This window comes from Globicephala melas, chromosome 11, assembly GCF_963455315.2.
Source record: "Globicephala melas chromosome 11, mGloMel1.2, whole genome shotgun sequence".
NCBI lineage: Eukaryota > Metazoa > Chordata > Mammalia > Artiodactyla > Delphinidae > Globicephala > Globicephala melas.
In genome coordinates, this window is record NC_083324.2 from 51437141 (window position 1) to 51449283 (window position 12143).

At 44.2% G+C, this 12143-nt stretch overlaps 1 protein-coding gene across 1 annotated transcript in view; it reads right to left on the minus strand.

The window, feature by feature from the left end:
• Positions 1-34: 34 nt before the first annotated feature.
• The window catches only part of CRTAP (cartilage associated protein), a 32193-nt gene continuing 20084 nt past the window's right edge, over positions 35-12143 (minus strand). Inside the window, exons 5-7 of the mRNA XM_030830065.3 lie at positions 7867-8012; positions 6625-6708; positions 35-180 (exon numbers count right to left, since the gene is read on the minus strand). Coding sequence (XP_030685925.1) covers positions 127-180; positions 6625-6708; positions 7867-8012 — 284 coding nt within the window. The 3' untranslated portion in view covers positions 35-126. The remainder of the gene's footprint in view (positions 181-6624; positions 6709-7866; positions 8013-12143) is intronic.

The following is a 12143-nucleotide window of genomic DNA, read 5'->3' on the forward strand; positions in this document are numbered from 1 at the left end:
TTCCCTTTCACTTCACAGAGTAAAGAAAAGGCTCTGAGGTATCAACAACTTGTACTATTGGGAAAAGGAAGACAAAGAATCTGTGTTTCCTGAACATCGAGAGGAGGTCTCTCTGGCCGCTGGGGGCTATCTGGTCTCCTCCAGCTCCAAGAGGTCATCCACGTACTCCACAACCTCTCCCTGTAAGAGACAATAAGACACCCTGTTAAGCAGGTACCTGACCTTCAAAGTGCTGGTGAGCAGAGACTGTTTCCAAGAGGCAATTGCCAGCCACCCCTAGGCTGGAGCAGCCTTTCTTCCCTCGAGCCCAAAGGATCTGACTTCTCCCTGGGAGGGACCTGGCTTCCACACCATGTGAACTTGGAGTCAAGTGCTCCAAGACCCCCAGATAGCCTGTGTGAACTGAGCAGTCCAGCCCCTTCTGAAAGACCCTGTTTAGTGCCCTTCTTCTGTGCATCCCTCCCCCAGCCCTACTCCCCTCCCATTAGCAGTTACCCCACAGGAAGACTTTCTGTCTGTTCCCTTTCTGCCTTGATACCAGACCACGAGCTTTTCAAGGACCAGGACCTTCTTCTGCAGAAACTGGCACACACAGGTCTCAGTAAACCTGCTAGGGGATGGCTGACTGCGTGTAGGCGTGTTACTGCTGGTGCAACTGAAGCAATCAGGCCACTCAAACAAGAGATGCTTGGGTAGTACAGGAGCCCACCTGCTCCCTCCTTTTGCAATGAGCCTTAAGCCTCTACCTGAAACAGCCCAGCATACTTTCTGATTTCCTTCTCTGCGTTGATTCCACTCCCATGACACACCTGACCCACCAGCTGATGACACCCATTCCCTTTACTGCAGAGAATGAGTGAATCACCAAGAAGGCCAAGCCCCTTCCCCTGAGGTCAGTACAGGCAGCCCCACCGATGGTGACCACCCCCTGCTAAAGCCTGGCCCCCCTCACGGAGGCCTCCCTCCCAGGCCAAGAGCCAATTCGCTCCTTTTGATATTTTAACACAGACAGAGTCATAAGATCTCTCAGCATTTGAGAATAGTTAGAAAATCTATCAAGTACATGAGACACAAAAGGGATCTTATTATTTTTAACAAATGCTTCTACACATCATGCCTGCAATTAGGAACTCAAGTGATGGGAGTGGAAGACCGCTGCTTGAATAAACAACATTCTTCAGTTGCTTTCTGGACCCCGAAAGGAAAACAGGGTATTGCAGAGGATTATATATATGTGGCCATGACATCTGTTCCCAGGGTTACTGTTTCCTGCTGTGGGGCTACTGTGAGGTGGGGATGATAGTATTGTTTGCTTTTAGCTCACTACTAAGTGACCCTGGCAATAGAGATGAAAGAAACACATCCTCCTATAAGGTCACTGGTGTCGCGCTCAGATCTATCGATATTTTCCAGGCACCCATCCGCCAGCTGCTGGGAGTGTCGTTGCTAATGGCTTATACCTATCCCTTCTCTGCATGACTGATCTTGGCCAAAATGAGCAGCCCTGCCAGGGAGCTTATACACCACCCCCTCCGGGCTGCCAACAACTAGTGAGGGACTGAGAAAGGGGATGACAAAAGGCAGAAGGAGCTCTGTGATACAATGCATGCCCTGGAGCTCCCCGCAGGATCAGGATAACCTGACTGCAGGTGAGACCACATGCGTGCGTAGCTCCTTCCCCTGCCCCTCACCTCCTTTCCTACCCAAGAGCATCTATTTCAGCTTGCTTTATAAACGTTCTGAAACTGTAACAGGGCCTCTGCAAAATTTTTAACCAGTGTGCAAACTCTCAGGAGTTCTTACACATATTTCAAGCCCAGAAAGATATAAAGAAGAATACCACAAATATCAGGAGACTATATTGACACTTTGTTTCGAAGTAGCATTTTGTCCTTTGGAAATTTTTAGGGATTAACTAAGAACTTTATTGTGTTGGTTACAGTTTATTTCAAATTATTACTTGCCATAATTTGATATATAATTTTAAAAATAGCTCATTCTTTAGAAATTCTTTTATAATTCTAAAGCTTTGATTAATAACCTAACTACTCTGGGAACTTCAATGGAGTCCTGTTATCTTGACAGGTCCAAGTCTAAGAATCCTAGGAATTTTAAAGCCTGGAATAAGCCTGGTCTATTCACTAGATGATTACTAAGCAGCTGTGTGACTTTGGGTAAGTCACTCTACCTTTCTTGAGTTTGTTTCCTCATCTGTGACATGAGACAGCTTTACTGAATCTCATAAAGGGTCTCTTCTTGTTCTAATATTTATGATTTTTTTTTCTAAATGCATTGTTCTTGTATGTTAAAAGTCTTCAAAGGGTTCATAGCCAGGAATTCCACCTCTGGGAATTTATCCTAAGGAAATGATCAGAGAAGAGGTAAAAGATTTAGTAACTGCTGTGTTATTGATAAAAGCAAAAAGTGGGAAGCAACCGAAACGCGTATAAAAAGCGCTTTACTTAAAAAATTCACACCATGGAATATTAGTCATTAAAAAATTGTCTTTAGGGCTTCCCTGGTGGCACAGTGGTTGAGAGTCTGCCTGCCGATGCAGGGGACACGGGTTCGTGCCTCGGTCCGGGAAGATCCCACATGCCGCGGAGCGGCTGGGCCCGTGAGCCATGGCCACTGAGCCTACGTGTCCGGAGCCTGTGCTCCGCAACGGGAGAGGCCACGGCAGTGAGAGGCCCGTGTACCGCAAAAAAAAAAAAACTGTCTTTATAATGAACATTAACTAACAAGATTAACAAAAACCACAAAATCATCTCAACAGGTTCAGAAAAAACATTTGGCAAAATTCAACACCAAAACATTTGAAAACATTCCTTGTTTGTCAAACGATAAAAAACATTCAACTAACTAGGAATAGAAGAGGAACTTCCTCAACCTGATAAAGGGCCCTACCACAGCTAAGAATGTACTTAATGCTGAAACAGAAGGCTTTCCTTCTAAGATTAGGAACAAGACAAGGATTTCCACTCTCTCCATTTCTATTCAACATTGTACTAGAGGTTTTAGCCAGAAAAATAAACAAAAGACATCCAGACTGGAAAAGAAATAAAACCATGTCTATTCACAGATAACATGATCTTGTATACAGAGACTCCTTAGGAATCCATACACATCAAAAAAAAGTTTAGAACTGATAAACAAGTTCAATAAGTTTGCGAGATTACAGTATCAACATACAAAAATCAGCTGTATTTCTACACACCAGCAACGCACAACTAGAAAATCAAAATAAGAAAAACAATTCCATTTCCAATAGCACCAAGAATAACAAAACTTGGGAAAATATTATTGAAGGAAATTAAAGAAGACCTAAATAAGTAGAAAGGTATCCCATATTCATGGATTGGAATATTTAATATTGTTGAGATGTCAGTCAATCTTCAGATTCAGCACAATTCCTATAAAAATCCCAACTGCCTTTTGCAGAATTTGGCAAGTTGATCCCATATTTCATATGGAAAGGCAAGGGGCCCAGAATAGCCAAAACAATCTAGAAGAAGAAGAAAGAAGTTGGAAGACTCACACTTCCCAATCTCAAAATGTAGTACAAAGCTACAGTATTCAAGACAATGCAGTACTGGCATAAAGATAGAAATCTAGATCAATGGAATAGAATTGAGAGTCCAGAGATAAACCTTCACATTTAAGGTCAATTGATTTCTTATAAGGGTACCCAGACAACTGAATAGGCAAAGAAAGTCTTTTCAACGAATGATGCTGGACAACAGTATTTCCACACACAAAAGAATGAAATTGGACCACTACCTTACATCATATGTTAAATTAACAAAAAAAAAAGATTGTAGACCTAAATGTAAGTGTATAACACTATAAAAACCTTAGAAAAAACAGTAAATTTTAGTGATCTTGGATTAGACAATATTTTCTTTGATATGACAGCAAAAACACAAGCAACAAAAGAAAAAATAGATAAGTTGGATTTCATCAAATTTTAAAAGTTTTGAGCTTCAAGACACCGTTAACAAAGTGAAAAGATAATGCACAGATTGGGGGAAAAATTTTTAGAATTCATATATCTGACAGGGGACTTATAACCATAATATATAAAGAACTCTTACAACTCAACAATGAAAAGACAAGCAACCCAATTTAAAAATGGGCAAAGGACTTGAATAGAATCAACATTTCTCCAAAGAAGATATACAAATGGCTAATAGCCATGTGAAAAGATGCTCAACACCATTAGTCAATAGGGAAATGCAAGTCAAAACCATAATTAGGTACCACTTCACACCCACTAGGATGGCTATAATAAAAAAGACAGACACACACACACACCCAAAGAAAGACAGACACTATAAGTGTTGAGGAAGATGTAACAGATTAGAACTCTCATACATTGCTAGTGGGACTGTAAAATGATTCAGCCAGTTTGGAAAACAGTCTGGCAGCTCTTTAACAAGTTAAATATAGAGTAATAGGACCCAGAAATTCTACTCCTAAATATATACTCCTAGGTATAAGAGAATTGAAAATTTTTGCCCAAACAAAAATTTGTACCCAAACGTCCATAGTATCATTATTCAAAGTAGCCAAAAAGTGGAAACAACCCAAATGTCCATCAACCAAGGAATAAACAACAGGTGGTATATCCATACAGTAGAATATTATTCAGCAATGAGAAGGACTTTTTACATGTAACGTGATGCACGTTACAACATGGCTAAACCTGGAAAACATTACGCTCAGTGAAAGAAACTAGTCACAAAGACCAAAAACCATGATTCCTTTCACATGAAACATCCAGAACAGGTAAATCCAGAGACAGAAAGTAGGTCAGTGGTTGCCAGGGGCTGGGGGAAAGGGTCGGGGTGGGCAGAGGGGAAGGAATGGAAAGTGACTACTAATAGGTTTGGGCTTTCGTTTTGTTTTGTTTTGTTTTTTTTGGCTGCACTGTGCAGCTCGCGGGATCTTAGTTCCCCGACCAGGGACGGAACCCCGGCCCTCGGCAGTGAGAGCGCGGAGTTCTAACCACCAGACTGCCGGGGAAGTCCCTGGGCTTTCATTTGGGTGATGAAAATGTTCTCAAATTTGAATGCATAACTTTATGAATATACTAAAAAACCCCACTGAATTGTATACTTTAGAAAGGAGAATTGTACAATATGTGAATAATATCTCAATCAAACTGTTCTAGAAAAACATAACCAGGGAAATTGCTCAAACTACAGTGTTACAATGGAAAAGCCATGATATATAATTACAGTCAAGTTTATAGTGAATATATATTGGAAATATATAGAAAAAACTGGAGACATAAATACCAAAATATCAATAGTAGCTTGCCTCTAGATAATCAGGAACTCTACTGTCCCATTTTTCCTAAATACTTTTTTCTCAGGAATTCCCTGGCGGTCCAGTGGTTAAGACTCCATGCTTCCACTGCCTGGGACGTGGGTTCGATCCCTGGTCAGGGAACTAAGATCCCGCATGCCGTGCTGTGCAGCCAATAAATAAGTAAATAAATATATTTTTCTCCACTTTACAAACCATAGCGGTCAACCTTGTTTGTGTCTGGTCAGCATTCCTTCCTGGTCAGCATTCTTGTAGTCATATCACAGGCTCTGCTTCAAGAGAACCCAAGCCAAGACATATGGCACATGGGTCACTTCCTAGTCTGTAAAGCACTTCGATGTGCAAAGTGGTATTTCATTCTTCCAACCCTGTGAGGTCAATGTTATTAGCTCCATTTTACAGATGAAGTACTGAGGCTCAGGGGAGCTAAATGCATGCTAGTGGTCGATCCATCTCATGCAAATTCATGCACAGAAAACAGATTCCACAATGATGTCTTATTTACAGGTGCTTCACTGAAAACTGGGGCAGTGGAAGGAGCAGACATGGAGGCTCAGGGCTCCCGGGTCTGGCCTAGCAGCTCCCGGAACCTTCCTGTCCAAGCTCCTCAGCTGTAAAGTGAGGGGTCAGACGAGAACAAACCCGCAGCTCTCTCCCAGCTCCGATGGCTGGCAAGTCCACAGCTGTCTTAGAAAGAGTTTGGTGGTTTGTTCCAAACGCATCTCTCTAAACGCTACCCCTAATGATGGCTTTTCTGTGACTAGGCTGCCCCACCACAGAATGACGGCTCCATAACCAGCAGTCTCCACCGTCAATAAAGAAGTCAGCTAAGTAAGACTTAATCAGGAATTGCAAGCAACCCCAGAGAAGGATGAAATGCCTAATTTACAGAAAACAAAACAAACAAACGGACAGAAAAATTGGGATGTGGGCTTCCCAGTGTCTTCAGAGTGCTAAAATTCAGTGTGTTTTTATAATGTTAAAAAATGATGCTTGATGCCACACGGTGCAGGAAAAGAGAAAAAAAAAAGACGCTCAGATGGCTCCTGTGATGGGTTCCTGGAGGATGGCTCTGTACTCTGTCAGGAAACGTGGTGCTTCAGCCTGGGTTTCCTAGAAAACCCTTCTTGCCCAGGCCAGTGCTCTGACACATAAAAACGCCCACAGAAACTCTGTTTCCCAAGGCCCCTTCTGTTTCTCATTTCGGGGGCGACTCGGCCTTCCAATGATTTTTAACAAAGCTGTGAGTAATATTTTCTCTTAGCCAGACGTGTGCTAAACAGGAAAACTTACCTCATCATCATCCATTATGTTTTCCTTAGCAAAGTCATGCAGCTCTTTCTGGAGTGTCGTCACGTTGAAGAACTGAACGGCTTCCTGTTCAGACACAAACAGAGAACAGTTTATATGACCAACCTTTTAAGGGGAGAACTGGGCTGGTGGCAGGCGGGGGAAGGGTATGAGCTTTCTTTGGGGGGTGATGAAAATGTTTAAAATTAAATAGTGGTAACGGTCGCACAGCTCTGTGACTATAATAAGACCACTGAATTGTGCACTTGCAAAGCATGAATTTGACAGTATATGAATTATATCTCAATTTGAAAAAAAGAGTGGCCAATCCTGAGTGAATGAAAGAGAAAGTGTGTGTGTGTGTGTGTGTGTGTGTGTGTGTGTGTGTTGGCTGGACAGTGAAGTTGAACGAAGATGTATGTATGGCAAACCAGGACAGCATGCACAAATCTCAATGAAAATACAAGTTAAGGGCAAATTAGAAAAGATCTTCTGAAAGTGATATATAATCCATAGGTTTCCCTGAACACATGCAAAGCTGAGTGCACCCATCAAGGGAATTAAATGATGATTCATCCATAAATAAGCCTGCCACGGAGCTGTTAAAAAAAAAAAAAAAGTAGGTGGTATGGGTGCGACATGGGAAGTGTTCATGATGAAATTGTTAGAAAGACAAAGCAAGTTGCAAAACAGTAGGTAAGATCCCATTTTTGTAAAACTTAATAGTTACATGCTGCGTATACAGTAAATGCATAGCTATAGGGCAGGATGAGAAAGAGAAAATATGGGATTAAGAAGCAGTCTCGGGCTTCCCTGGTGGCGCAGTGGTTGAGAGTCCGCCTGCCGATGCAGGGGACATGGGTTCGTGCCCCGGTCCAGGAAGATCCCACATGCCGCGGAGCGGCTGGGCCCGTGAGCCGTGGCCGCTGAGCCTGCGCGTCCGGAGCCTGTGCTCCGCAGCGGAGAGGGCACAGCAGAGAGAGGCACGCGTACCGCAAAAAAAAAAAAAAGAAGCAGTCTCAATTCCTAAGTGAATCATTTCTGTAATGTTTAAAATTTGTAGAGTGCTTACTGATTTAGAAATGAGGACAAAGATGTAAAATGTTAAAAGATAAAAAAGCTACAAAAAAAACTGAGTTTCCCTTCATTTCTGAAATAACCCGTCTCTTAAGATGCAAAGCTGCTCCCTGAAAGTGGGATAAAGAAGAGAACAGGAAACGTGATGCCTGGTGCACTGGCACGTACTGGTCTGGGCTGGAAATGCTCCTCCAAGAGCCCCCACTTGTCCCTGTGGTACTGATAATACACCAGGTTCTGCTGCATGACCTTATCGTCCTGGTCAAAGAGCAGGTAGCTGACTGCACAGGGGGCTGCGTTCTTCAAGTCGTTCACTGAAGGCAAAGGAAACAAAAACAGGAAATCAGCCAACCTCTCCCGACCCCACCCTCCATTGAATAACACCTTCAAAAAGAGAAAGATCACCAACAAGCCCCTTCTCCACAGACCCTCCTTCGGAATACCTGCAAAGACAAAAGAAATCTTCCCCGGGTGAAAAGGTCACAGATAGGGTATCCATGGGAACGTGGAGGCCAGTTTGGAAAACAGAAGAAGTTCCTCTTTAGGCAGAGACCTATGCAGAAATGCCTACTATATTCCCCTCAGGCCTTGGAGGCCTGGGCTGGTGTCACAGCCCTGGAACCTAAGCAGGCTTGGGTCCCAAGGCTGGACTGTCCTGAAGCTGAGGGAGCTGGGGAGAATATACCAGCAAGTGAGCCCTCCTTGGACCTGCAGTGCCTGGTCCCCTCTGGATGGGACCCATAATCTCCAGATCCAGGCAGGCCCTTCAAATGCTAAACCAAGCCTAGTTCACCCAAAAAAGGGTCCACCCTCTGGGCTGGAAGAGTTTTGAAAAGTCACCTGGTCTCCACGTCTCCTGGTGGGGAGGTTCCCACCTCCATCCTCCTTCCTTAGAATCGCCCCACCCAGGGATGACAGCGCCCTCAGTGCAGCGGTTTTGCTGGGGCTACGATTCCTCCGTGGGGTGAAGGGTAAGGGGGAAGAAGGAACGAGACACAAGCTCTTGGGCCTTTCTTCTGGCACACTCCGCTCTCCTTGACAACCCAGGAACACGACTTTCCTAAGGCTCTGACTGCCCGAGTATCCAAGTTGGGCATGAAGAAATGCTGCCGCCTTGTGGCAGTTTCCCATAACAACAACTTTAAAACCGCTGTGTATGGGCACTTCCGAGTCACAAGGCCTGTGGGGTTGGAAATGACACCCGTCCTCAAGAAATGTCCTGGGGTGATTGAAAAAGATTTCAAAATAAGGCCGACTTTCAAGAAACCAATGTCAAGAGATAAATTTCACTCACACTGTTTTTAAAAATAAAAAAGAAGCACTGGAAAAGATGCTCCACATCGCTGGGACTTCCCTGTTGGTCCAGTAGTTAAGAATCCACCTTCCAGGACTTCCCTGGTGGTGCAGTGGTTAAGAATCTGCCTGCCAATGCAGGGGACACGGGTTCGAGCCCTGGTCTGGGAAGATCTCACATGCTGCAGAGCAACTAAGCCCATGTGCCACAACTACCGAGCCTGCACTCTACAGCCCCCGAGCCACAACTGCTGAAGCCCGCGTGCCTAGAGCCCGTGCTCTGCAACAAGAGAAGCCACTGCAATGAGAAGCCCGCACACCACAACGAAGAGTAGCCCCCGCTCGCCACAAGTAGAGAAAGCCCATGCGCAGCAACGAAGACCCAACGCAGACAAAAATTTAAAATAAATAAATAAATTTATTTTTAAAAAAAGAATCTGCCTTCCAATTAAGGGGACGCAGGTTCAATCCCCGGTCGGAGAACTAAGATCCCACATGCCGCGGGGCAACTAAGCCCCTGAGCCACAACTACAGAGCCCACACACTCTGGAGCCCACACTGCCACAACTAGGGAGAAGCCCACACACCGCAACAAAGAGCCCGCATGCTGCAACTAAGATCCAACACAGCCAAAAATAAAATAAATATTTTTTAAAAAGATGCTCCACATCATTATTATTAGAGAAATGTAAATCAGAACTACAACGAGGTATCACCTCGCACCATTCAGAATGGCTATCATCGAAACATCTACAAACAATAAATGTGGAGACGGCGTGGAGAAAAGGGAACCCTCCTATGCTGTTGGTGGGATTATAAATTGGGAACAGCCACTACAGTGAACGGTGTGGAGGTTCCTTAAAAAACTAAAAACAGAGCTAGCATATGATCCGGCCATCCCACTCCTGGGTGTATATCTGGAGAAAACCAGAATTCGAAAAGACCCAGGAACCCCAACGTTCACTGCACCACTATTTACAACAGCCAAGACATGGAAGCCACCACAATGTCCATCAACAGACAAACGGAAAAGGAAGATGTGGTGCGTTTATACAATGGAATATTACTCAGCCATAAAAAAGAATGAAATGATGCCATTGGCAGCAACATGGATGGACCTAGAGATGATCATACCAAGTGAAGTGAGTCAGACTGAAAAAGACAAATATCATATGATATCACTTACAGTTGGAATCTAAAAATTGATACAAAATGAACTAATTTATAAAACAGAAAGACACTCACAGACTTAGAAAACAAACTTATGATTCCCAAAGGGGAAATTAGGGGGGGTAGAGATGAATTAGAAAGTTGTGATGAACAGATACACCCTCATATATATAAAATAGATAATCAAGAAGGACCTACTGTGTAGCACGGGGAACTCTACTTAACACTCTGTAATAACCTATATGGGAAAAAGATCCAAAAAAGAATAGCTCTATATGTTTGTATAAATGAATCAAGCTGCTGTACACCTAAAACAAACACAACATTGTAAATCAACTATAGTCCATATAAAAGAAAAATTCAATTAAAAAAAAGTAGTACCTGCCGTATTTCCCTCAGGGCTTGGTAACTGGGGCTGGGGTCACATCCCTGAAGCCTAAGGAGGCTTGGGTCCCAAGGCTGCACTCTCGTGGGGCTGAGGGAGCTGGGGAGGATATGCCATCAAACGAGCCCCCCTTGGACCTGTAGTGCCGGGTCCCCTCTGGATGAGACTGCCACCTCCAGATCCAGGTGAGCCCTTCCAAAGCTAAGCCAAGCCTAGTGCACCCAAGAAAGGGTGGACCTCTGGTCTGGAGAAGCTCTGAAAAGTCACCTGGTCTCCACGTCTCCTGGTGGTGGGGTTCCCACCTCCATCCTCCTTCCTTAGAATCGCCCCACCCAGGGACGACAGCGCCCTCAGTGCAGCGGTGTTGCTGGGGCTGCGATTTCTCTGTGGGGTGAAGGGTAAGGGGGAAGAAGGAATGAGACACAAGCCCTTGGGCCTTTCTTCTGGCACATTACACCCTCCTTGACAACCCAGGAACATGATTTTCCTAAGGTTCCGGTTACCCAAGTATCCAAGTTAGGCATGAAGAAATGCTGCCGCCTTGTGGCCGTTTCCCATAACAACAACTTTAAAACCACTGCTGATGGGCACTTCCTAGTCACAAGGCCTGTGGGGTTGGAAATGACACCTGTCCTCAAGAAACGTCCCGGGGTAGATGATTGAAAAAGAATTCAAAACAGGGCCAAGAGGATTCAAGAGGCCAATTTCAAGATGTAAATTTTACTCACACTATTTACCTGTAATCCAGAAAGCAAAGATTTCTTGGGGAGCAGCAAGAAAAGCTGAAAATTTTGGTGTTTTATCCATTATGTCTTTGCCACATTTTCTGATATTCTGGTTGGTTTTTAGAGTTAGTCAGGATTTCAGAGGATTGACCAGTGAGCTTCCAGGGCCTGGAAGTGTCCGGAACACCTCTAAACTCCAGTGTCCTCGTGTGTTCCCACTGAACCAAGCCTACTTAGTGGCTGGAAGATCCATGTTTCAATGTCCATTCACGGGGTAGTTTAGTGAAGTGTCAGCACAGCTTCTCATGAAAATGAAAGAAAAACACGGGCTATATTTTCTTCCAACAGAACATCTGTAAACTGAATCCAAGATCAGCAATGTGTTGATAAAAGTTGAAACTGGGTGATGGGCACCCTAGAGATCATTATACCAACCTCTCCAACATATGTTGTTGTTTTTATTAATTACCTTGGTTTTTCTTTTTTCTTTTTTTTTTTTTTGGCTGTGTTGGATCTTCGCTGCTGCACACACGCTTTTTTCTACTTGTGGTCAACCGGGGGCTACTTTTCGTTGAGGTGCGCAGGCTCATCATTGCAGTGGCTTCTCTTGTTGCAGAGCACGGGCTCTAGGCACGTGGGCTTCAGTAGTTGTGGCACGCGGGTTCTGTAGTCGTGGCTCGTGGGCTCTAGAGCGCAGGCTCAGTAGTTGTGGTGCCCAGGCTTAGCTGCTCCGGGGATCTTCCCAGACCAGGGCTTGAACCCATGTCCCCTGCATTGGCAGGCAGATTCTTAACCACGACACCACCAGGGAAGCCCCCAATATATGTTTTGAAATTTCCAGAAGTTAAATAAAACATGTACATAATTTTTTC